The 27,801-nt window shown below is 37.6% G+C and overlaps 1 protein-coding gene across 4 annotated transcripts; it reads left to right on the plus strand.

Annotated features, from left to right (window-relative positions):
* Positions 1–27,801, plus strand: LOC135210277 (protein scarlet-like). 4 transcript variants are annotated; one of them, XM_064243146.1, is made up of 16 exons: positions 1–192; positions 419–778; positions 4,092–4,260; positions 4,754–4,802; positions 6,631–6,817; positions 8,071–8,241; positions 8,784–9,022; positions 11,011–11,212; positions 14,874–14,927; positions 18,282–18,313; positions 19,142–19,247; positions 21,642–21,866; positions 23,057–23,192; positions 24,311–24,416; positions 25,002–25,102; positions 26,499–27,798. In XM_064243146.1, exons 2-16 carry the CDS (start codon positions 566–568, stop codon positions 26,669–26,671), a joined length of 2,163 nt encoding a protein of 720 aa, XP_064099216.1. In that variant the 5' UTR covers positions 1–192; positions 419–565; the 3' UTR covers positions 26,672–27,798. The 4 variants fall into 4 exon arrangements, with proteins under 4 accessions (XP_064099216.1, XP_064099219.1, XP_064099218.1 ...); XM_064243148.1 differs by having other exon boundaries at positions 11–92; XM_064243147.1 differs by having other exon boundaries at positions 186–321.

Below are 27,801 nucleotides of genomic sequence, written 5' to 3' on the forward strand. Positions count from 1 at the left end.
TGAGGTGGGTGGACGAGACTCCAAAGAGAGTATCTGTCTCTCCTCTTGCTGCAGACTCCTCCGCCTGGCTCCAGGTTGTAAGAGCTGCTTCGGTGAGGACGGAAGGGGGGCGCTGCAGAATTATCTTACCAGAGATCTCCTGCAGCAGGAGAACCTCCTAAGAGAGAGAGAGAGAGAGAGCAAAGCATTGAAGTTAGTAAAGGTTCTTTACTGGGAGTTTTTCTGTTTGTGACGAAAGCGGTGTTTCTGGTATCTAGGTGAAGAGGCTGAAGTGAATCCTTGAACATATTGGTGAAGAGGCTGGAGTGAATTAATGTGGTAGTAAGCATCCTTGAATATATTTGGAGTTTTTACTCAAAAACGGCTAAACTGTAGTCCCTTTCAGAGCTCTGTCTTCTATTCCTTTCGTCTCTTTCAGAAAATGGCAGGATACTATTAGAACACAACTGAAAGAAAACGGGAAACCACACTACAGAAAGTACTGTATAAGCAGGACAGTTAAGTCAACTCAGAGAAATATCTATAAATACTGTGAAAAAACAGACAAAAATCTAAGTGTGACACAATGAGTGACATCGGCAGCCAGAGAAGCAGCGACGAAACCCGCCGGATATCTCTCCCGACGGACGAGTTCATCACTGGGAACCCCGACCCCCTGGGGCTCCCCTTCTTCAGGTACATCCGGGAGCTGACCGCCGGCGAACAAGATGAAAGGGCTTCTCTCATGGACTCGGCCCAGTTCCTGACGGCCAGTGACTCCTATTCGGACGATGCAGGGGTAAGGAAGCATGGGTAGGAGAGATTGGAGTTCATTTTCATTCTTAACTTTGTAGAAAACGCCCCTTTTTGACAAGAGGAAAAATTGAAGGGCATTGCAGGTTTCGGCGTATCTCTACGCATGTGTATGATTATTTGTGCATTTATTTTCATTCTTAACTTTGTAGAATACGCCTCTTTTTGACTTTTTGACGGGAAAAATGAAGGGTATTGCAGGTTTCGTTGTATATCTACGCGTGTGTATGTTTATTTGTATGTATGCGTAGTGGGTAGGAAGGACTGGAATTTATTTTCATTCTTAACTTTGTAGAAAACGCCCCTTTTTGACTTTTTGACAGGGGGAAAAATTGAAGGGTATTGCAGGTTTCGTTGTAAATCTAAGCGTGTGTATGTTTATTTGCATATATGCGTAGTGGGTAGGATGAATTGAAATTAATTTTCATTCTTAACATTGTAGAATACGCCCCTTTTTGACTTTTTGACATGAGGAAAAATGAAGGCCGTTGCGGGTTCCGTTGTACGTATATCTACACGCGTATATGTTTATTTGTACGTATACCTACGCACGTGTATATTCATTTGTACGTCACTTACGCAACAAAGACACGCAAGCAAGTATGTCCACGCTTGTGTTGATAGAGAGGTTGTTAAATCTCTTTTATATAGCAATTGTACTTAAGCAAATGAAGCCGTTCAAGACGTGTTTGAGTTGACTTCATAGTCTTCTTTAAAAGAAAACTCTTGGGGCAGCTCTATGTCTGTTCTGTCCGTCAGGTCTTCAAAACTACCCAGGCTAGAGGGTGGAGGCAAATTGGTATGAAAACGCGCGGTTCATTTGTTTTAAATGGTTTTCATATAACCCGATCAGTCTATTACTATAACCTTCACTTTGCTTGAATTTCTCTAATAAAAATAACGCCTGTAAATTCATTCATAAGTACAAAGAGAGGAGATACAAGGATTAGGATGTCTCATCAAAGACTTGTTAGTCCATCCGAGGAGACATCGTGTGCTCACTTATCTCGAGTTTTTACTATTCATTCACAGGGTTCTAATGATTTTGTCTAGCTTTCTTTTAAGAGAGAGAGAGAGAGAGAGAGAGAGAGAGAGAGAGAGAGAGAGAGAGAGAGAGAGAGAGAGAGAGAGAGAGAGATAAGTATGCAAAAATGTTCTGTATTAGTCTCTCAAAAAGCATTGTTATGTTTCTCTAAGAGGGTGACCTAAGGGTAAATATACTGACGGTTCACATAATCCCAACTCGTTATAGTCGCGTAATCCCCCACACGTTAATTATTTTGATCTTCTCCCATAAGTAAATCTGTAATGGCTCCTGTTAAGATGATGACAAGTGAAATTTTCTGGTTTGTTTCTTATTGTCAAATCATCCTTTCATTTCCTTCTTAAAGTTCTATCCAACTTTCTCATAAAGGAGTAATCTCTCTCTCTCTCTCTCTAGCCACGTATAAAGATTTTCCCTATGCACAGCATTTTTAGATGCATAAGCAAATGTACGCTCGTTGGAATTTTTTTTGTTAATTAATGAATAAATGCTGAGATAATAATAATAATATCGTCTCTATAACATAACATAACATAACAGTCAAGTGTCATTCTTTTAGCTCATATCGGTAATTATTGACCTCCGTAGTATTTCCTATGATACGGTGACTAGTAAAAAAAAGCTTTCTACCTGACCAAATATTCCAGACCAGATTTATTCCTACTGTCTCTCTCTCTCTCTCTCTCTCTCTCTCTCTCTCTCTCTCCTAGCACTACCAAGTTACATCGCTTGTGCTGCATCGACTCCGTGAGCACACAATAATGTCTCCTCTTAGGATGGACTAACAAGTCTTTGATGAGACATCCTAATCCTTGTAACTCCTTGTAACTCCTTCTGACGTAACGGCCATTTTTCATAAACGGTCGAGATCTGGCAGTATCCTTGCCACACGACGAGTTACATGGGATTTAGTACTCCTATTCGGAGCTTAAGTCTACCTCTTGCGTGACAAACCTGTCAGGGATTTCAAGGTTTTGTTCATGGATGAATCATTTATCACTGTACAGAATAGGAGAGAGAGAGAGAGAGAGAGAGAGAGAGAGAGAGAGAGAGAGAGATTGTTTGTATGGTGTTTTTACGTTGCATGGAACCAGTGGTGGTTATTCAGCAACGGGACCAACGGCTTTACGTGAATTCCGAACCACGTCGAGAGTGATCTTCTATCACCAGAAATACACATCTCTCACTCCTCAATGGAATGACCGAGAATCGAACTCGCGACCACCGAGGTGGGACGCCAACACCATACCAACCACGCCACTGAGGCGAGCGAGAGAGAGAGAGAGAGAGAGAGAGAGAGAGAGAGAGAGAGAGATTATGCGTGACTTCTTCCAGCGATATTGGATTACCGAGGTCAGGTATACTATTACATTTGCCTGCAATACTGAGACACGGCTTTACTCTTCTTCTATAATATAAGTGGACGCCTATTGTTCAAGAAAGTCCCTTTTTCATATATATATATATATATATATATATATATATATATATATATATATATATATATATATATATATATATATATATATATATATGTATATATATATATATATATATGTATATATATATATATATATATAATATATATATATATATAGAACCGGACATAACTAAACAATGGATATTAAAGAGCATATCAGTCAACTGACACGGATTTGACAAAAAGAGCGTATTTGAATCGGGAAATACTGAGAGAGAGAGAGAGAGAGAGAGAGAGAGAGAGAGAGAGAGAGAGAGAGAGAACTCACTGGATGTCTAATGATCCTCCCCTTAAGTCTTTGAAGTAATACTGGGAAAATGAGAGAGAGAAAGAGCAGAGAAAGAGAGAGAGAGAGAGAGAGAGAGAGAGAGAGAGAGAGAGAGAGAGAGAACTCAATGGAAGTCTAATATTCCTCCCCATAGTTCTTTGAAGTAATACTGGGAAAATGAGAGAGAGAAAGAGAAAAGAAAGAGAGAGAGAGAGAGAGAGAGAGAGAGAGAGAGAGAGAAGAGAGAACTCAATGAATGAGAGAAATAAAGTTGAGTCCTCAATCCCTCCCCATATTTCTTTGAAGTAATACTGGGAAAATGAGGCAGAGAGCGATCTATTTTTTACCGTGGTCCTCCTCCTCCTCCACTTCTTCTTCTTCTTCTTCTTCTTCTTCTTCAATAAAAATGGCCACCGTTAGAAACGAACTTTACCAATGCTGCAATCATATGTTCTAACATATATGAGAACTAACTCCGAACTACTTTTTTCTCCCCTTGTTTACAGTCGGGCATCGAACTGGTGAAACACCCTGTGTCCCGCTACGGCACCTGGAAACCCATCGAAGAGGGCATTACTCTGACCTGGCGTGACCTGAACGTGTACGTGCCCCAGAAGAAAGCCTGGTACAAGAAGTCGAAGGGTCACAAGCCCTTCAAGAGGGTTCTCAATAGCGGTGAGTGTGGTTGACATACCCTAATACCCACGTCCCCATAATGTTTGTATTCCTAAACCAGGTTCCAACAATGTTTGTATTCATACCCAGGGCCCAGCAATTTTTGTCTTCGTAAATCAAGTTCCAATAATGTTTGTATTCCTATCTCAGGGCCCAATACTGTATTCCCACCCAGGCTCCAATAATGTTTGTATTCCTACTCAGGTCCCTATAAGGTTTGTATTCCTGCCTCTCCAGGCCCCAGTAATGTCTGGTATTTCTAACCAGGACCCAATAATGTTTGTATTCCTAACACAACCAACGCCCCCCCCCCCCCCGCCCCCCCCCCCACACCTTAACTACCGTCAGGTTCCAATCCCCCCCCCCACACAAAAATCATATATTGTTTAAGTTTTGTGGAATATATATATATATATATATATATATATATATATATATATATATATATATATATACATATACTGTATATAATCTAATTTAATTTCCTTTGCAGTTTCTGGTGCTGTGCGACCAGGCAGCCTGGTAGCACTCATGGGAGCCAGGTAAGATAATAAAAATTCATAGGTATTTTCGATTAAAGTAAACACTATCTTTTGCAAGTATTTGTTGCTTGTAATGGTACTGGGACTTTATGGACACCATGTATTCCAACGGAATTGAAAGTAATGGAAATAACCCTTCAATTCTTCAATAATGGTTCAAAATAGCTTCTCCGAAACGTTTATAACTCAAAATCAAACTCCTACCCCGTGACAGACAGACAAACATGGACAAAACAAGTGAAATTTTCGTTTATTACGTCACCTTTTCCTACGTCATTTCGGGTTAACTGTCACTTTTCACCTGACGCTCCACCTTTTTTTTTCCCAGGCGCTGTCAGACGTATGATTTCATTTTAAACTCCTCCCACTACAAACCTTGTAATAATCCACAGATGTGTTTTGACTGTATCAGAATTACTTTCATTCAGTCATAAAGCGATGTAATTCAAATTATAACTTCTACCACCGCACCAGTCAGACCTTCAATCAGTGTGTCCATGAAGTCCCAGTACCATTTCAAGTATTTATTGCTCAGAATGGTATTGGGGCTTTATGGACACCATATATATATATAATATATATCATATATATATATATATAGTATATAGATATATATATATATATATATATATATATATATATATATATATATATATATCTATATATTATATATATATATCTATATATATATATATATATATATATATATATATATATATATATATATATATATATATATATATATATATATATATATATATATATATATATATATATACGATTGATCGTTCGCTCTTTCTATCTATAGAATCTCGATCGTTATATCGTTTCGGCCTGGGCTCTATGAACCGACCTAGGAGGAAGCCATGCAGCCGCCTGCCAATCATTTTGAATGACAGCCCGGCGTTCTAATAGCCACAAACAAAGGAATGCATCTATCGTTGGTCACTCACTTCGTATATATTTCACTTAAGACCTTGTAAATCTGACACTGCGTCAGAAGTTTGTCTGTGATTATAGTACTTGTATGCTGATCTCAACTTGGAAGGGGACACACGTGAAATGCACGGATGTCTTTTTTTTGTATGTAGGTCATGATGATGGCGTGTACGTTGCTACAGACAGTCATGTTGGGTGAAAAGGAGTTGCACACAAATGTAAGGCTATTGAGAATTGCTGGTCTGTGTGTATGGATGTATGCATGTGCGCATGTATCCTTAAATCCACGGTAGAAAGGTAAGTGAAACCGGGACTTAGAACAAGTACTTTCGTAGTATATGCTACGAAAGTACTACTTGTTCCAAGTTCTTGTTTCATATATACCTTTCTACCGTGCATTTAAGGATATTCTCAAGTATACGCGTTCCTACGTGCTACATTGGGTATGTATGTATGTATGTGTGTATGTATGTATGTATGTATGTATGTATGTATGTACGTTGTTTTTCGCCAAAATAATTTTTTAATTTTTACGCGTTTGAAAGAAAAAATGTTACTTTGTTTTGTTTGTTTTTGTATGTACGGTGTTTTTACGTTGCATGGAACCAGTGGTTATCCAGCAACGGGACCAATGGGTTTAACGTGACTTCCGAACCTCGTCGAGAGTGAACTTCTATCACCAGAAATAATAAATATCTCTGATCGTTTAACGGAATGCCCAAGAGAATCGAACTCGCGAGCCACCGACCGAGGTGGCAGGCCAAGAAGACCTTACCGATCACGCCACTGAGGCGCTAAAAAAATGAGATGATTTCTAATCTAAGAATTTTCTAATTTTTCTTTTATTTTATTTTATTTATTTTTTTATTGATTGATTGATTTTTTGTAGTGGTGCTGGCAAATCAACGCTCATGAATGCATTGGCCCATCGTACCCCAGGAGAAATGGTGGTGGACGGAGACATACTTGTCAACGGCCACCGGGCTAACCAGTCTATGAACTCTCTTTCCGGATACGTCCACCAGGACGACATATTCGTCGGATCCCTGACCGTCAAAGAACATCTCACTTTCATGGTAAGTGGGTCTTTACTCGACTTTTAAAAAAAGAGTTAAGTAGCTATATATCTTAGTTTAAATCAGACCACTGAGCTGATTACCAGCTCTTCTGCTAGGGCTGGCCCAAGTATATGTTAGTTTAGCCTGATCACTGAGCTGATTACCAGCTCTTCTGCTAGGCCTGGCCCTAGTATATGTTAGTTTAGCCTGATCACTGAGCTGATTACCAGCTCTTCTGCTAGGGCTGGCCCAAGTATATGTTAGTTTAGCCTGATCACTGAGCTGATTACCAGCTCTTCTGCTAGGGCTGGCCCAAGTATATGTTAGTTTAGCCTGATCACTGAGCTAATTGCCAGCTCTTCTGCTAGGGCTAGCCCAAGTATATGTTAGTTTAACTAGACCACTGAGCTGATTAACAGCTCTCCTAGGCTAGAGCTGGCCCGAAGGATTAGATTTTTTTTACGTGGCTAGGAACCAACTGGTTACCTAACAATGGGACCTACAGCTTCTCGACTTTGAAAAGAGTTTAACCAGACCACTGAGCTAATTAACAGCTCATCTCCTTGGGCTGGCCTGAAGAAGGATTAGATTTTTATAAGTGGCTTGGAACCAACTGTTACCTAACAATGGGACCTACAGCTTCTCGACTTTGAAAAGAGTTAAGTAGCTATATCTTAGATTAACCAGACCACTGAGCTGATTAACAGCTCTCTCCTGGGCTGGCCCGAAGAAGGATTAGATTTTTTTTACGTGGCTAGGAATCAATTGCTTACCTAACAACGGGACCTACATACAGCTTTTTGTGGAAGTCGAACCACATTATATCGAGAAATTAATTCTTAATCACCAGAAATACATCCCTCTGATTCCACGTTGGGAGAGCGTGGAATCATCGAACTCGCGACTACCGAATCGGTAGGCGAGCACGTTAACCACTCGTCCAACGAGGAACTAGCTCGATTTACAAAAAATACGGTTTTGGTGGATGTATAAGTTCTCGTATTTGCCGTATGTAAATCACCAGTTGGTGGAAGGTATGCGCATCTATATACGCTGCATGGTTGCAGAATAGAATATAGAAATTAGGCCACATCGAGAAGAGTTCGTCGAGCGAAGTTCTCGACCGTGTGGACGGGGACTTAGTAATGCCTACAGTGCACCCAGCGGGGTGCGCTGACGGCAGTACACCCCTACGGTGTCTGTAGTAGTACGTTTGTTGCATATGAGTAGAGGGCTGACAAACGCCAGTAATATAATCCCTCCTTCGACAGGCTCGCCTTCGCATGGACAAACGGCTGTCGGGCTCCGAGCGCAACGCTCGTGTGCAGGAACTCATGAAGGAACTGGGGCTCCTGAAGGTGCAGGACTCCCGCATCGGCGTCCCTGGTTACTCCAAGTCTCTTTCGGGAGGAGAGAGGAAGCGACTGGCCTTCGCTACAGAGGTGAGGAGGAGTGCTTTTCCGTTTATTGCAATTTATAGGAGGGTAGTGCCGTCAGTGCGCCTCATTCGGCGCAATGTAGGCATTACTCAAGGTTCTTTGCAGCGTCCCTTCTTAGACCCCTTATAGCTACAACTACTTTCATTCCTTTTACTGTACCTCCGTTCGTTCATATTCTCTTTTTTTCTATCATTCGGTGTAATGCAGGCATTACTGAAGGTTCTTTGCAGCGTCCCTTCTGCCCCTTATAGCTGCAACTGCCTTCATTCCTTTTACTGTAACTCCGTTCATATTCCTCTTTTTTTCTAACTTACTGTCCACCCTCTCCTAACAATTATTGTTTCACAGTGCAACTGCTTTGAGGTTTTCCTCCTGTTACACCTATCAAAACTTTTATACTGTCAATTTCCGTTTCAGCGCTGAATGGCCTTAGTTGCCCCAGCGCTTGGCGTAATGCCAAAAATCTATATAAATGACATAAAAAAAATCATATTCATTTCCTTTCTATCAAACCGGACGTTTAGCCGCCTCTGCTCTGTATACAGATCCTGACGGATCCTCCGCTCCTATTCTGCGACGAGCCGACCACGGGACTCGACTCCTACAACGCCAGAAAACTCGTCAGGATGATGAAGGAGATGGCAGCCAGGGGCAAGACCATCCTTTGCACCATCCACCAACCGTCCACGGAGGTCTACATGATGTTCGACAAGCTGCTCCTCCTGGCTGAAGGACGTCTGGCCTACATGGGGTCCTCCTCGGGCGCCTTGGAATTCCTTGATGGGTCAGGAATTTCCTTCGGTTTTTGGGAGTGTGGTGATAGATAGATGGACTGAACAGGTCACTAGGTGGATTGGTAGATTATATGAATGAATACGCAGTGCCGTGTATAGGAAGATCAGTGTGATTGGAAGAATGTAATATATACGCAAGTATACGTATGTATTGCATGCGCGAAATAGTATATCTTTCTATCTCTTCATGACATCGCTTGATTGAAAATACACAAAAATACCTTAGCTGAATTTTTTTGAATTTAAGAGTCTTCTGCTCCAAGAATTTTAGGCTTATTTTACGATCTTACTCTTAACATAGAACGAACTGAAAATAACATAAATTAAATATAACTTTTTTGTTTTCTATTTTAACAGTCTTCTGCTCCAAGAACTTTAGGCTTATAATACGTTCTTACTCTTAACGTAGAATGAACTGAAAATAACATAAAAATGTTTTCCATGACAATAAGTAACGCAAACAAGGAACTACTCATTACAATTAAACCCGAAAATTAATCTCGAAACAGTCACTTTATGTAGGAGTGGAGTTGGTTAAGGGATCATAAGACAAAAATATTATTTTTTGGATATTTTTGAAGCACTGCTAAAGTCAAGGAGATGCATAAAGCAAAAGCGTCTCTCAAGCATGTATGATTGCAATCTATTTATCTACCTGTCTGTCTATCAAAACAAATGTATATAGATGTATGTATGTCTGTACGTGAAGGTTTCCTGAAAATGCAAAATTAGAATTTACATGCCAAATTGTAATACAAAGAGTGGATGAAATCTTTAATGATCACTACAAATTCCAACACACACGCACATAAACACATACACATGTGCACACACACGTACACACACACATATATAAACAAATGTATATTTATATATATAAAATTATAATCAATCAATGCAGCAATGTTGTAGTGGAACCACGATGTAAAGAACTGTGTTTATTCTGACAGTCAAAATCGTTATTCATAAGTGGATGAATATAGAAACACGGGAATGATACATATATATATATATCTATATATATATATATATATATATATATATATATATATTATATATATATATATATATATAAACTGACAATCACGTGATTAGAATGTTTTAAGTAATGAAAGTCCACGCTTATGTAGGTTGTGTATCATAAATTTCACAAGACGTTATCCTTTCATCGGCTGATGAGGAGGTCTACTGTTCAAAGTATAGATGAAAGCTCCAGTCTTGTCAAGTTTTTAATACACACCTTACATAAGTATGGACTTTTATTACTTGAATATACATACGTATAAAGTACTGGAAATCCGACTTTTATTCGTAAATAGGCATTACTGAATAACAGATTAAAAATCAAATAGATTACCTTTATAGATGCGAGAATGTAGGGTTGGAATATTAAAACGAAATTCGAACTATACACCTCATATATATATATTCCCATCCAGATATGAATTACCGGATAACTGTTTAAATATCAAGAAGACTACCCTTACAGATGAGAAAATGTAGGGTTGCAATATCAAACTAAATTACGAATTATATACCTCTCTCTCTCTCTCTCTCTCTCATCCTCTCTCCTCCTCTCTTCTCTCTCTCTCCTCTCTCTCTCCCCTCTCTCTCTCCTCCTCTCTCCTCCTCTCTCTCCGTCTCTCTCTCTCTCTCTCTCTCTCTTCTCTCTCCTTCTACTCTATATATATATTATATATATATAATATAATAATAATATATATATATACATATATATATATATATATATAATATATATATATATATATGTGTGTGTGTGTGTGTGTGTGTGTGTGTGTGTCTTTATTTTTTTAATCCAGATATGATTTACGATTTTTGCTGTAGGACATAAAAAAAAAAGTCTTCATATCGTTGTTCCATTTCAACGACGACGCAGATCTGCATAGTGAAAATTTTCATTTTTCTATAATTAAACACACACTCACGTCAGTCCCTCCCTCTCTCCGTCTCCCCCCAGCCTCGGCCACAAATGTCCGTCGACTTTCAACCCAGCCGATTTCTTCATCCACACCCTGGCTGTCCAACCAGGCCACGAATTGCGCAGCCGCGAGCGCATCAAGAGGATATGTGACAACTTCGCCGTGTCTGCTTACGCCAAGGACATCGACCTGATCATCCAGTACCAGGACAACATGAGCATCCAGTACACCGATTCCGGGGTACGAGGCGGCATTATTCTCTCTGCCCGTCTATCTATCTATCTATCTATCTATCTATCTATCTATCTATCTATTTATTCGTATATCTACTATCTCTGTGTAAGTCTGCGATTGTTGATAGGGAACGTGAGGGCAGAACTTTCTGAGTTTTCTTTCTGAGTGTTACAAGTTTGTTCTAAGTTTTCTCTCTGACAGTTACGAAGTTGTTCAAAGTCCTCTGAAGCCAGTTTTACGAGTTTGTTATAAGTTTTCTCTCTGGAGTTACGAGTTTGTTATAAGTTTTCTCTCTGACAGTTACGAGTTGTTCCTAAGTTTTCTTTCTGACAGTTCCGAGTTTGTTCTAATTTTTCCTTCTGACAGTTACGAGTTTGTTCTAAGTTTTGTCATTTAAGTTTCTCTGACAGTTACGAGTTTGTTATTTAAGTTTTCTCTTGTGAACAGTTTTACGAGTTTGTTATAAGTTTTCTTCTGGACAGTTACGAGTTTGGTTCTAAGTTTTCTCCTGGACATTTACGAGTTTGTTCTAAGTTTTATCACTGACAGGTACGAGTTTGTAAGTTTTGTCACTGACAGTAACGAAGTTTGTTCTAAGTTTCCTCTGAACGTTTTACCGAGTTTATAAGTTTTTTCACTGACAGTACGAGGTTGTTCTAAGTTTTCTCTCGCAGTTTACGAATTTGTTCTAAGGTTTTATTTTTTTTTTTTTTTTCTTTTTTTCAATGACAGGTTACGAGTTTGTTTAAGTTTTTCTCCTGACAGTACGAATTTGTTCTAACGGTTTTTCTCACTGAACAGGTACGAGTTTGTCTTAAGTTTTCTCCGACTGGTAGAGTTTGTTTCTAAGTTTTATCTCTGACGTTTACGAGTTGTTCTAAGTTTTATCTCTGCAGTTACGAGGTTTTGTTCCTAAGTTTTCTCACTTGACAGTTTACGAAGTTTGTTCTAAGTTTTCTTCTCTGACCAAGTTTACGGAGTTTGTTCTAAGTTTTTTTCTCTCTGACAGTTTACGGAGTTTTGTTCATAAGTTTTCTTTTGACTGATACGAGTTTGTCCCTAAGTTTTCTCTAACAGTTACGAATTTGTTTCTAAGTTTTCTCACTGGACAGTTAACGAGTTTTTGTTCCTAAGTTTTCCTCTCTGCAGTTACGAGTTTGTTCTAAGTTTCTCTGTGACAGTTACGAGTTTGTTCAAAGTTTTCTCTCTGAAGTTTTTTCACGGAATTTGTTCTAAGTTTTTTTATGACAGTTACGAGTTTGCTTCTAAGTTTTTTTATGACAGTTACGGAGTTTGTTCTGAGTTTTCTCTCTGACAGTTACGAGTTTGTTCTAAAGTTTTCTCTCTGACAGTTACGAGTTTGTTCTAGTTTCTCTTCTGACAGTTTACGAGTTTGTTTCTAAGTTTTTTCTTTTTTCCTGACAGTTACGAGTTTGTTCTAAGTTTTCTCTCTGACAGTTACGAGTTTGTTCTAAGTTTTCTCTCTGACAGTTACGAGTTTGTTCTAAGTTTTCTCTCTGACAGTTACGAGTTTGTTCTAAGTTTTCTCACTGACAGTTACGAGTTTGTTCTAAGTTTTCTCACTGACAGTTACGAGTTTGTTCTAAGTTTTCAAGTGCTCTGACAGTTACGGAGTGTTCATAAGTTTTCTCTGCTGACAGTTATCGAGTTGTTCTAAGTTTTTTTCTTTGACTTTGGAGTTACGAGTGTTGTTCTAAGTTTTCTCACGACAGTTACGAGTTTGTTCTAAGTTTTCTCTGCACAGTTACGAGTTTGTTCTAAGTTTTTCCTGACAGTTACGAGTTTGTTCTAAGTTTCTCCCAGACAGTACGAGTTGTTCTAGTTTTTTCTCTAAACAGTTACGAGTTTGTTCTAAGTTTTCTCACTGACAGTTACGAGTTTGTTCTAAGTTTTCTCTCTGACAGTTACGAGTTTGTTCTAAGTTTTCTCTGACAGTTACGAGTTTGTTCTAAGTTTTCTCACTGACAGTTACGAGTTTGTTCTAAGTTTTCTCTCTGACAGTTACGAGTTTGTTCTAAGTTTTTTCTCTGACAGTTACGAGTTTGTTCTAAGTTTTGTTCTCGCTGGACAAGTTACGAGTTTGTTCTAATTTTTTCTCTAACAGTTTTACGAGGTTGTTCTAAGTTTTCGCTGATCAGTTACGGACGTTTTGTTCTAAGTTTTCTCCTGACAGTTTTACGATTTGTTTCTAAGTTTTCTCACTGAACTGTTTACGGCGTTTGTTCTAAGTTTTCTCACTGGACTAGTTACGGAGTTTGTCCTAAGTTTTTTATTTCTCTGACAGTTACGAGTTTGTTTTCTAACGTTTTCTCACTAAAAGTTACGAATTTGTGTAAGTTTTCTCTCTGACAGTTACGAATTTGTTCTAAGCTTTCTCTCTGACAGTTACGAATTCGTTCTAAGTTTTCTCACTGACAGGTACGAGTTTGTTCTAAGTTTTGTCACTGACAGGTACGAGTTTGTTCTAAGTTTCCTATCTGTCAGTTACAACTTTGTTCTAAGTTTCCTCTTTGATAGTCACAAGTTAGTTGTGAGTTTCCTCCCTGACAGTATCTTGTTGCTTGTAAAGTCTGACTCCCTCAGTTCCAGGAGATGACCTACATGAATTTATTGAGTATACAAAAGGCCGTTCTAATGGTAAATTAGACAGTGATTAATCAAACTATAAGTAGATTCACATCAGCCGTTCATTTGACGTCTAGGTCAGTCCCTTACGACGCTCCTGATTGGCTGTTGATAAGCCAATCACAGGGCTGGAAACTCTCCGTCTCTCGAGAGAGTTCACATAGGCAGGATGTATGTTCCATCTCTCCTGAAATATACGTCTTTCAGGAGAGGTTGAACATACATCCTGCCTATGTGAACTCTCTCGAGAGACAGAGTTTCCAAACCTGTCATTGGCTTATCAACATCCAATCAGGAACGTCGTAAGGGACTGGTTTGTACGTCAACTGCACGGCTGATGTGAATCTACTGTAGTACGACCTCTCACTAAATTCCTCATAGCTCAAGAATAAGCCATTTTCTATCTGTACGATGTTTGAAGTGAACGGCAAGGAATATCTGCATGCAGATTTGCATGTGAAAAATACATTTCATTCAAACGAAATTTTCGAGAAAGTTTCGTAGTTGACGTTTATCTCCTGCAATTGACAGATAATAAATTTTCTCTTCATGCTAAAAAAAAATAAATTAGAAGGTATCAGTGATATAAAACTGTCCCAAAAATGAGTGTTTTCCAAAGGCTTCCCGTTATGGGTTCATACTTCCAAGCATTTCTTTATTTTTTTTCTCTACATGCTCATTTGAAACGGATTCTCTTAAAAAGTCTTTATACAATCACAAGACCTAACCACGAATAGGGTAAACTACCTAAATATCTTCACAGATTCCTTACCTGACGTCCAATCCCTTCATAGATTCCTTACCTGACCTCCAATCCCTTCACAGATTCCTTATCTGACGTCCAATCCCTTCACAGATTCCTTACTTGACCAATTCCGAAGCAGCAGTTTATGAGTGAGAATAACCGCACAATTGCATGTTACTCCTTGTAAGGAGGAAGCCTGAATACAACACATACTATATCCAGCCTTGATACATAAAAAAAACTACTACAGCAATAATTTCTATCTTTTCCAAACAGAAACCTATGCCCTATAACGGGGCCTTTGGATTCGCCTCATCCAGCACAAGCACGGTAAGTCCAGACAACGCACATTTATACCTACAGTTATTCTAAAAGACAGCATATATGACAACGCACCCTAACTCCAACATTGTACGTAAATCAGTGTTAATGTAGACAAGACACTGCGTACATTCTTCATATAGCCAGTGGTTTCCAATTTTTTTTTTTGGGGGGGGACATGTTCCCACCCTAATCACCTCTCAAATCCTGTGCCCTCTGTTGTGATCTATAATTCTTATAGGAGTTACAAGGATTAGGATGTCTCAAAGACTTGTTAGTCTACCCGAGGAGACATCGTGCGCTCACTTACCTGTAGGAGCAGGTTTTACTGTGCATTCACAGCGTCCTAATAATTTTGTCTAGCTCTCTTTTCAACTCTTCCACACTGTCGCTGTTTGAGGAAGCCTAAAAGGACATTAACTTTGAATAAACATTATCGAATTGGCGGGCCCCCCCCCCTTAAAAATACACAACAGGTTGGGAACCACCGCTTTATGCTCTTCATTGTAAACTTACACTCATAGAGGATTTGTCAATTGTACGCGTGAAATATTTCAGTTACGTCAAGGAGCAGTATTATTATTATTATCATTATCATTTCTTATGTGAACAATTTCAGTTACGCCAAGGGTCAAGGAGAATTATTATTATAATACCAGCACTGACGACGACCCCTGCTTGACCTGGACCTGATATCCTTTTCCAATAAAAGATTACCTTCAGCATTTATGATTTTTGAAAATTCCCAATATGAATATTGGTCAGTTACTCAGAAACATCGCTGAGCCTGAGAAGCGAATTGTAAGGAAAATAGAAAAAAACAATATATAAAATCAACTCGCTTAATTCTGCCATTCTATTTAACAGTTATTATTATTATTATTATTATTATTATTATTATTATTATTATTATTATTTATTTATAGTCCGAAATATGCGCTTACCTAATCGGAGGTCTCCCAGATAACTATGTGATGATATTTGCCTCATTATCACTACTGTATCATTATCATCGTCGTTCTCCACAACCTAATATCATTACTATCACTGTTCTCCAGAACCTAATATCATCACCATCACTGTTCTATAGATTATATCATTATCATCACTGTTCTGCAGTTTATACCATTATCATCACTGTTCTCCAGAACCTGATATCATTACCATCATTGTTCTACAGAATCTAGTATCTTTATCATCATTCTCCACAGCCTAATATCATTATCATCACTGTTTCTCCAGAACCTGATATCATTATCAATGCTGTTCTATAGAACCTAACATCATTATCATCACTATTCTCCAGATTATAATTTCATTATTATCATCCATTCTCAAGAACCTAATATCATTATCATCACTGTTCTACAGAACCTAATATCATTATCATCATTGTTCTCCAGAACCTAATATCATTATCATCACTGTTCTACAGAACCTAATATCATTATCATCACTGTTCTCCAGAACCTAATATCATTATCATCATTGTTCTATCGAGAACCCGGAATATCTTATCATCATTTTTCTACAAAACAAATTTCATTTCATCATTTGTTCTCACAGAACCTAGTTATCATTAAAATCACTGTTTCTCAGAGCCAAATAATCATTATCATCCATTGGTTCCTCGCACAACGCTAATATCTTACATCATTGTTCCTAACAGAACCAAATATCATTATCATCATTGTTCTACAGAACCAAATATCATTATCATTATTGTTCTACAGAACCTAATATCAATAAAATCACTGTTCTAACGACCAAACTTAAAATCAATTATCATCATTGTTCTACAGAACCTAATATCATTAAAATCACTGTTCTACAGAGCCAAATATCATTATCATCATTGTTCTCCACAACCTAATATCATTATCATCACTGTTCTACAGAACCAAATAATATCATTAAAATCATCAATTGTTTCCCGAACCAAATAGCATATCATCATTGTCTACAGATACCTAAATATCAATAAAATCACTGTTCTACAGAACCAAATATCATTATCATCATTGTTCTACCGAGAACCCTAACCTCAATAAAATCTACTTTGTTCTAACAGAACCTAGTATCATTATCATCATTGTTCTACAGAACCAAATATCATTATCATCACTGTTCTACAGAACCTAGTATCATTATCATCACTGTTCTACAGAAACTAATATCATTATCATCATTGTTCTACAGAACCATTTATCACTATCATCATTGTTCTACAGAACCAAATATCATTATCATCATTGTTCTACAGAACCTAATATCAATAAAATCACTGTTCTACAGAACCAAATATCATTATCATCATTGTTCTACAGAACCAAATATCATTATCATCATTGTTCTACAGAACCTAATATCATTAAAATCACTGTTCTACAGAACCAAATATCATTATCATCATTGTTCTCCACAACCTCATATCTTATCATCCATTGTTCCACAGAACCAAATATCTTATCATCATTGTTTTCCTACAAAGAACTAATATCATTATCATCACTGTTTCAACGAACCAAATATCTATCATTCAGTTTTAACAGAACCTAAATATATTATCATCATTGTTTCTGCCTCGACAGAACCTAATATTATTATCATCATTGTTCTCCAGAACCTAATATCATTATCATCACTGTTTTACAGAACCAAATATCATTATCATCATTGTTCTCCAGAACCAAATATCATTATCATCACTGTTCTACAAAACCTAATATCATTAAAATCACTGTTCTCCAGAAGATAATGTCATCACCTCCACTGTTCTCCAGAGAACCTAATATCATTATCATCATTGTTCTCCAGAACTTAATATCATTATCATCACTGTTCTCCAGAACCTAATATCATATCATCATTGTTCTCCAGAACTTAATATATTCATATGTTCTTGCATAATATCATATAATCCGCTGTCTCCGAACTTATTCATAATCACTGTTCTCCCAAAAAAAAAAAAAAAAAAAAAACCTAATTATTTCATCGCTGTTCTCCAGAACCTAATATCATTATCATTACTGCTCTCCAGAGCCTAGTATCATTATCATCACTTTTCTCCGGAAAATAATATCATCATCATCATCCTCCAGAACCTAATATCATTATCATCATTGTTCTCCAGAAGGTAATATCATCACCATCACTGTTCTACAGATTATATCATTATCATCACTGTTCTACAGAACCTAATCTGATCATCATCATCATCACTGTTCTCCAGACCCTACCTTCATTTCTGTCCTTAGCAGGATTACAAATTTCAATTGCTATCATCCAGAAACCTGTCGCGGATATATTAATTATTATTTCTCCTGAGAAATCTGCCCTAACTTCGTGTCAACTTCTTTTCAGGAGTCCATCGTCAACATAGTGAAGAACGTACCGTAAGTACTAAAAACAAAACAAACCAGATAAAAATAAAAGAATATTTTTTACTAATGAATGACTGAAATGGAACATCAGTCATTCAAGCTGAGTTATGTCGGTTACACCAGTCTAGTTTCTTGAGCTTTTTTGCTGCATAGTCATGAATATTTAATATTTAAGCTATCTTTCTCTTATTATCAATATGGTATAGAATACAGTATATTGGGATGTTATCTCTATGCACACACACACACACATACGTATTTCATTTTGTTTTCTAACACCCGAATTTCATAACTTACTGGATGACCATGAGTTTGTATTTTAAGCAGAAATAAAGTTATTCCTAGATTAGTGTGCTTATATCTAACCCTATGCATGATAGCTTGAATTATATATATATATATACATATATATATATATATATATATATATATATATATATATACACACACACATATATATATATATATATATATATATATATATATATATATATATATATATATATATATATATATATATATATATATATAATGAAACTAACCAGTGCCTATCCATTGACAATTAACCATTAACTTTTAGCTGGCAATATCGTTAATCTGACTTGTGTTTCTTGAATTTGTATAAAAGGAATATTTTGATCCCCATTATAGCCAACTAGAAATAATTTGATCCCCATTGCAGCCAAGATATTCTCAGTTTTGAACGCCCATTACAACTAATTAGCTTGACCCTCATTTTACAGTCAATACATACTTAATTTGACCCCCATTACAGCCAAGATATTCTTAATTTTGACCCCCCACTGCAGCTAACTACAAATAATTTGACCCTAATTACAGCCAGCTACCCAACTGGTGGATTCAACTCTACTGGCTGACCTGGAGATCAATGTTGGACTCGTACAGAAATCCGGACGTTCATGGAATCAGAATCTTGCAGAAAATCGTAAGTTGGAGTTGTCATAAGAATGGAAGATTAAAATATCTTTGGTTGGTGAATATTCGTAAATTAAGATGTGCATGCTTGTGCGTTTGTGGAAACAAACGGAAACTGGTTAGGTGAAAGAACATTGTTGTCGTTCATGAAGCTTTTTCAGACAATGAGCTTTTCTTATTTAGAGTTTATACGTGCCCCATTGCAGAAAATCGTAAGCTGAAGTTGTCATACGAATGGAAGATTAAAATATCTTTGTTTGATGAATATTCGTAAATTAAAATGCGTACGTTTGTGCGTTTGTGAAACAAACGGAAACTGGTTAGGTGAAGGTACATTGTTGTCGTTCATAAAGGTTTTTTCTAGACAATGAGCTTTTCTTATTTAGAATTTATACGCGTCCCATTTCGCCAATTTTGAATGGGTGTTTCATTTACACACACACACACACACACACACACACACACACACACACACACACACACATATATATATATATATATATATATATGTATATATATATATATATATATATATATATAGATACGACACAACTTAGTATGCGTGTGTTTGAGTCCCCTATGATTGTGTATAATGAGCACACAAGCAGAACTTTCATACATACTGCCAGGGAACTTGCATCTGATATTTCTCACCAAGTCCAGATCTTGCACACAGGCTTCAACAATCTCTGCGCTTGGCTTGAGCAAAGGGGCTGTTTTCAAGCTTTCTCTTGTTTATCTATTAACTACTTATTTATTTTCGCTCACTCGGGGAGTAAGTCTACAAACTACGTTGTTGTAGGTGTGGTTGTACTTGGTGAGAAGTAGGAAAGCCTATAAAGGTCTGAAAAAGTTGTTTCGCGTTGAATTAGAGATACAGGAATCTTACGATAGGTTATTTATAATTTATTTACTGGAACGAAAATGTAAAAAATAAATAATATGCCAGATAAACAGTGCATACAATTATTTCTAAAGAAACATAAAGTATTTATTTCTATTTTCGTTGGTGAAACAACTGGCTATTTGACCGTAGATTTTAGCACACGCCCCGAGTAAGCTGTCGGCCGGATCACGGCTTGCTGGTGCTGGTGGAATCACTATCCATATCAGGCATGAGTATTCTGATACCTAATTTTATATATAACAGCAACATAAACAGTTAAAAGAATATCTACGACAAATTTTCTGAAACCTTTTGCATCATTTCACTTAACCTTGACAGACAGTCAGAATAAGTACATGGAGAGAGAGAGAGAGAGAGAGAGAGAGAGAGAGAGAGAGAGAGAGAGAGAGAGAGAGAGAGAGAGACATGAAAATGAAATACCTCATCATCCTCTTAAAAAAATATACGCAAGTGTTATAGAAGGACAGTAATTTGTCTGGTGGTGTCATTTGAGATAGATATTGACCCAGGTGTGGATCAGTTATACGACCTGTTTTCATGAAATATGGTTTGACGGCATATGTTAGGACCGATCCGCGCATGCGTCATATATATATATATATATATATATATATATATATATATATATATATATATATATCTATCTATCTATATCATTCGAGCTACAAATGTCCTTTAATATCTAATTCGCTCTACCTCGGAATTAATATATTTTTCATATATGTTAACCGAAGGAGATTTTTGTAGTTGATCATAATTCCGAGGTAGGGCGAATTAGATATTAAAGGATATTTGTAGCTTGAATGATATATATATATATATATATATATATATATATATATATACGTATATATATATATATATATATATATATATATATATATATATATATATATATATGTGTGTGTGTGTGTGTGTGTGTGTGTGTATATTATATATATACATACATATATGTAATATATATATAAGTGGTAAAGATGTTCTGTTACAACAGAATTCCATCCAATAAAAGGAGTCCATAAAAACGCCAAAATATAGACTGTAAGTATATTATATTTCAGAGACTGTTATGTCTCTCTCTGAAGAGATACAGAGCAGTCTCTGAAATACAGTAATACTTACTATCTATATTTTGGCGTTTTTGTGGGCTCCTTTTATTGGATGGAATTCTGTTGTAACAGAAAATTTTTACCACTCATATATACATTATATTTATATGTATGTATAAATGTATCACGAAAATATAGAACGTGATGAATGTATAGATAAAGACACAAGCCAAGAGAGAAAGTGAAACAATGGATAAATACATAGACAATACGGCACATCCAGAAATGGTTATGACTAGACAAACACAAAAAATAGCAAGCAAACAAATAATAAATGATTGATAATTCACTGTCTCGAATGGAATAATTCCTAGTTGTTACAAAAGACGAAAAAGTCCCACCTCATACGAAACCTAAGGTGAATGAATCTCTTTCCTTTCCCTAACAGCTAATGGCGATCTTGATCGGCGTGTGCTACACAGGGGTGTATCTCAACCAAGCAGGTATCCAAGACATTCAGGGTGTGCTGTTCATCTTCATCACGGAAAACACCTTCCCTTCTGTGTACGCGGTGCTGAACATCTTCCCTCAAGAGCTTCCGCTGTTCCTCAGGGAGTACAAGAACGGCATCTACCGCTGTGACACGTACTACATAGCGAAAGTCTTATCTCTGGTAAGTCTGCGACTCCGTTTGTCATTTATTTTCCTTGGGATCGGTAGGCTAACATTGACTAGTCTCCGTTTTCTTTGTCAGCGATACTCAGTCAGTCACTAATTGCCGTTTTCTTTGGTATTTGTATACAAGCATTTACTGATCTCCGTTTTCTTTGTCAATGATTAGCTGTTATTCACTAATTGCCGTTTTATTTGGGATTTCTATACAAGCATTTACTAAAAACCGTTATGACTGATATGCAAGCACTCACTAATTACCGTTTTCTTTGGGATTTATTATATTCAAGCATTTACTAATAACCTTTATATAACTGAAATACAAGCACTTACTAATTACCGTTTTCCTTGGAAATGACTTACAAGCACTCAATAGTAATAATTTTCATTGGACTTTATATGCAAGCACTCATTAATTACCGTTTGTCTGCTATTTAAATAAAATTAATATCTTCCAAATGTTTTCCTTGGATTTTGTAAGCATGCGTTCACTAATAACAGTTTCCGATGCATTTTATATGCCAGATATTCACTACTAACAGTTTTCCATACATTTTATATGCACGCATTCACTAATAACAGTTTCCGATGCATTTTATATGCACGCATTCACTAATAACAGTTTCCCATGGATTTTATATGCATGCATTCACTAATAACAGTTTAACAGTTTCCCATGGATTTTATATGCACGCATTCACTAATGACAGTTTCCCCACTGAATTTTATATGCACGCATTCACTAATAACAGTTTTCCGCGCATTTCCTTGTCAGCTGGCTCCTAATCCACCAAGGATTATATGTCACTACCTGGGCCTGCTTTGTGTCGTCTGCATGTACTTGGCAACTATAAGTTACGTCTTAAGTTAAAGGGGGAAATTCGTCAGCGCTTTTAACAGTTCTTATTTCATTCGCCCAGTTCGTTTTTAATGTAAAAGTAATATGAGTGTGATTGTAAGAATCTTAATGATAGAATCACCACTGTTATTCGAAGCATTGTACTTTTCCAAATCGAATTCCACTTTCTTCTGTGGGAATCAGCTATCTTCATTACCTGTGACAGAGATTTCGTCAATTTAGAAGGTGAATACGCGAAAACGTATATACTTTTAAAAAACCCAACCCACCGCCCTTACGATAAATTTGAGAACAACTGGTCAATCTTTTTCCTTTTTTCCTTCCCTCGGCAGATTCCTGGATTCGTCGTCGACCCCGTCATCTTCGTGACCCTGTGTTACTGGATTGTCGGCCTTCAGCAGCACGTCTACCAATTCTTCATGACGGTGCTCATCATTATCTTCACAGCGAACACAGCCTCCGCCTGCGGTGAGATTTGGTCCAAAAGGGAAAAAACCTTCTATAGTTGATTCACATCAACCGTCCATCTGATGAGCGTCCCTTACGACGCTCCTGATTGGATGTTAATAAGCCAGTCACAGGGCTGGAAACTCTCCTCAGTCTCTCTCGAGAGTTCACATGGGTAGGATCTATGTTCCACCTCTCTTGAGGGATACATCTCTCACAAGTATCCCTCAAGAGAGGTGGAATACACATCCTACTATGTGAACTCTTGAAAGAGACAGTTTCCAGCCCTCTGACTGGCTTATCAACAGCCAATCAGGAGCGTCGTAAGGGACTGGCCTAGACATCAAATGCACGGTTGATTTGAATCTGCAATAGTTTTTGTTTTATTTGCGGTTAAAGTTCGCCATGGATCGTGCATCTGGCAGCCCTTTCCCCAAAGCATTTGGTCGCACCCTCACTCTGCCTCGTCTGGTGAGCAACTGGAGAGCTGCCGGTGCCGGTCAGAGCCCGGTCTGCCCGGTCATAGATGATGGTTTTATTGAGCATTATACGTTGTACAGAAGAAACTTCGGCGTATTTTTATCTTGTCTTTATTATCTATAGTCGACTGGAAACTTTGAGTACACCTAGGGCTCTTCATTGCGTTTAAGTGATATTATATATTTTTTTTTTCTATCACCTTTCCAGACTAAAAAAACGCCGCTAGTTTAACTGGTCCTTTATATAAACATTCCAACTGTGTCTTGATATCATTCTTAACTTTGGTTGCAGGTCCACAATAACATAGTATGTGAGTTTATGGTCTTTAATGGATATTAAAAGCTTTCAAACCTTGAGCTAGGTTCATCTTCATTGCATTGATTACTTCGGTGATCAACATAGGACTAATTCTATAATGATGATATATCACAGAATCTCTTGATATTTTAGTAGTACTATCTATAATAACGATAGTAGTACTATAGCTTCCCATCAACTTGTTCACAGATAAAATCCTTAGTATTCATTCATATTCTTCCAGAAAGGTTATTATTATTATCACAGTAATGACGTTTAGCCATTTGCATTAAAGAGAGAGAGAGAGAGAGAGAGAGAGAGAGAGAGAGAGAGATGATAAACACTTCTCCTTCACATTCTAGGAGCCATGTTTTCGGCCATGTTCGAGAGCATCCCGTACATCATGGTCCTTCTAATCCCCTTCGACGTCGTTTTGCTGATCTCTGGAGGCCTTTTCATCAACCTAGCGTAAGTTTGGAGATTACTTTAAAGAAACAGCATACTCTGATATTTTCGCTCACTCCGGGAGTAAGCCTACGAACTACTTTGTTGTTGGGGGGTAGGGAAGTCCACGAAAGTCTGAAAAATGTGTTTCCCGTTGAGTTAAAGATACAGGAATTTTAGGATAGGATATTTATGATTGCTTCATCAGGATGAAATTGTAAAAGAATAAATAACGTGCATGTTAAACAGTACAGAACAATTATTCGATACAAAATATAGCGTATTCATTTTAATTTCCGTTGGTGAAACAACGCTCTATTTGACCATAGATTTTAGCACGTACCCGAGTAAGCTGGAGGTCGGATCACACTTTTTTTTTTTTTATACATCAGTAGGGTATTAAAGAACACATTCACAGTCAAGAGAAACGCCGAGGAAATGGGAAATCGTTGAAATATGAGAATACAGAAATATACCTTGATGGACGAATAAAGCAAAGCCTGGTATCAAAAAGGCAAATTCATTGCATTGGTGATGTGGTACAAAACTGCATCTGTGCAGGTATGTCAGACTAATATAACTGCTATTCCCATCTCTCAACCAAAACAGGTCCATGCCGAAATACATCAGCTGGGTGAAGTTCTTCTCGTGGTTTATGTACACGAATGAGGCGTTGACAATCACCCAATGGCAAGGGGTGACCAACATCAGTAAGTAACTTTCTTCCGATAATTACTTGTTATTTTGAAATATAAATCTTCACGTAGATTCGTGAAGTCCTTTTTAAACGTTCACGATGAAGGGGGAACTCTTCTGCCACTGTCAAAGAAAGGCAGGTAGCTTTTTTTTTTTTTTTTACGTTCTCGACGAATAACCATCTTGAAAAACACTGGTACCGAAGGAGACGACATAACCACCTTGAATAAATCTCTTACTGAAGGAACAGTATTAACTCACTACTTGTCAGTTTTACTTCGTCTCTGCTAAGTAAAATGACTAAAATAAAAGCTAGCTTCGTTTCTCAATTTAATTAATGAAAACGTTTCCTTCTAATTAAAATGATAAAAATGAAAATTAGCTTCGCGTCATCATTCAATTAATGAAAATGCCTCGTGGAATTGTTATGAAGCTAACGATTACATACAGTGTCACTTTAAAAAGCATTTCTTCCGAAGCCTGTTAATAAGGTGAAGTTGAATATAATAGAATTTAGGCTAAAGGCCAAGCACTGGGACCTATGAGGTCATCCAGCGCTGAAATGGAAATCGACAGTAAAAAGTTTGAAAGGTGTAACAGGAGGAAAACCTCAAAGCAGTAGCACTAAAAATAAATTGTTAGGAGAGGGTGGACAGTAAAATGAAAGAAAGAGAATATGAAATGAGGTACAGTAAAAGGAACGAAAGTGGGTGCAGCTGTTAGGGCCGAAGGGACGCTGCAGAGAAACTTGAGTAATGCCTACAGTGCACCGCATGAGGTCGTCTGACGGCACTAACCCCCTACGTAGGGGCGTAGCAGGGACTACTTGAGGTTCTTTGCAGCGTCCCTTAGGCCGTCAGCTGCAACCACTTTCGTTCCTTTTACTCTACCTCCATTCATAGTCGCCTCTTCCATCTTACTTTCCACCCTCTCCTAACGATTGACTCACAGTGCAACTGCTTTGTGGTTTTCCTCCTGTTACACCATTCAAACCTTTTCACTGTCAATTTCCCTTTCAGCACAGAATGACCTCATAGGTCCCAGCGCTTGGTTTCTGGTTTAAGTTCTATATTCTAGTCTATTCTAGAAACTTCCTCGTTGGACGAGTGGGTTACGTGCTCGCCTACTGACTTGGTGGTTGCGAGTTCGATTCCCTGCTCTGCCAACGTGGAATCAGAGGAATGTATTTCTGGTGATTAGAAATTCCTCTCTCGATGTAATGTGGTTCGGATCCCACAATAAGCTGTAGGTTGCGTTGCTAGGTTGGTTGCTAGCCTCGTAAAAAATAGCTAATCCTTCGGGCCAGCCCTAGGAGAGAGCTGTTAGTCAGTTCAGTGGTCTGGTAAGACTAAGATATACTTTTTTTTCTAGAAAGCTCACAGTTACTAAGCTTAACACAATCCTTTCCAGCATGCGATGCCCCCCCGGGAGTACCCTGCTTGACCACAGGAGCCGAGGTCATGGAAAAATACACCTTCGTTCCGTGGCATTTTCCCTACGACTTCATCAGTATGTTCGTCTTGTACCTCAGCTTCCACGTCATGGGCTTCTGCGGTCTCTACTCAAGAGCAAGGAAGAAGTAAGCAAACAAACAGCGGCCGACAATGGTGACGCCAGGAGTTGCTGAAGAACCGCATCGATGATGAGAAGTTGACGTCGTTTTTCCTAGTAATGTTTCTGGCTTTCTGTCTTAGTAAGGAAAATCAGTAAATTTCTGTCACTGTCATAATAAGGAAAAAGTTTAGATTTCTGTCAATGTCTTAATAAAGAACCAATAGATTTCTGTAGCTTTCTGTCACGGTCTTAAAAAGGAGAAACGGTAGATTTCTGGCGCTGTCATAATAAGGAAAATCAGTAGATTTCCATCACTGTCTTAATAAAGGACCATTAGATTTCTGCCACTGTCATGATAAAGAACCAGCAGATTTCTGTTTTAATGAGAAAAACCAGTAGATTTCTGTCACTGTCATAATAAGGAAAAACAGTAGCTTTCTGTCACTGTCTTAATAAGGAAAACCAGTAGATTTCTGTCACTGTCTTAACAAAGAAAAACAGTAGATTTCCGTCACTGTCATAATAAGAAAATTTTTTTATTTGTCACTGTCTTAATAAGGAAAAACAGTAGATGTCTGTCAGTGTCATAATAAGGAACCAATAGCTTTTCTGTAGGATATGTGAGAGCATTAGCAGACTTGTCAACACCACCACGCTCGCGTGAGTGTTTGTAAGTAAGGACGTAGATGATGTATATATGAAGTAAAGAAAAATAATATCTGTCATAAAGAAACTGTACTAAACTTGACACCTGCAAAAAAGAAGAAGAAAAAAGCCGTTGTGTTAAAAATTAGAAAAAAAAATATCTGACCAGAATACTTCATGACATACATTTTTTTGTTTTAGACATCTCATTCACTTGGAAATCGTTGCCTGTATCGTTTTGACTTAATTCAGAAGGTCTTAAAAAATGACTAAGCCACACTTAGAGGGCGAAGATTTATTTATTTAATTAATTTTTTTTGATAAAGGGTATCAGGAAGAAAATCAGTTAACAAGATATTTTCGGTTCTTTAAATGGTAAATCGTTCATTAATTCGTTGTAATAAAGTGACTAAAAGTCGACAGTTTCTGATTACCCAGCAAAGGGATTACAGTCTGTTATCAAGATAACTTTACCTTCCAGTGTCGTGGAGAATGGATGAAAGGAGCGCTCTCT

Source organism: Macrobrachium nipponense, chromosome 39, assembly GCF_015104395.2.
Source record: "Macrobrachium nipponense isolate FS-2020 chromosome 39, ASM1510439v2, whole genome shotgun sequence".
Lineage (NCBI taxonomy): Eukaryota > Metazoa > Arthropoda > Malacostraca > Decapoda > Palaemonidae > Macrobrachium > Macrobrachium nipponense.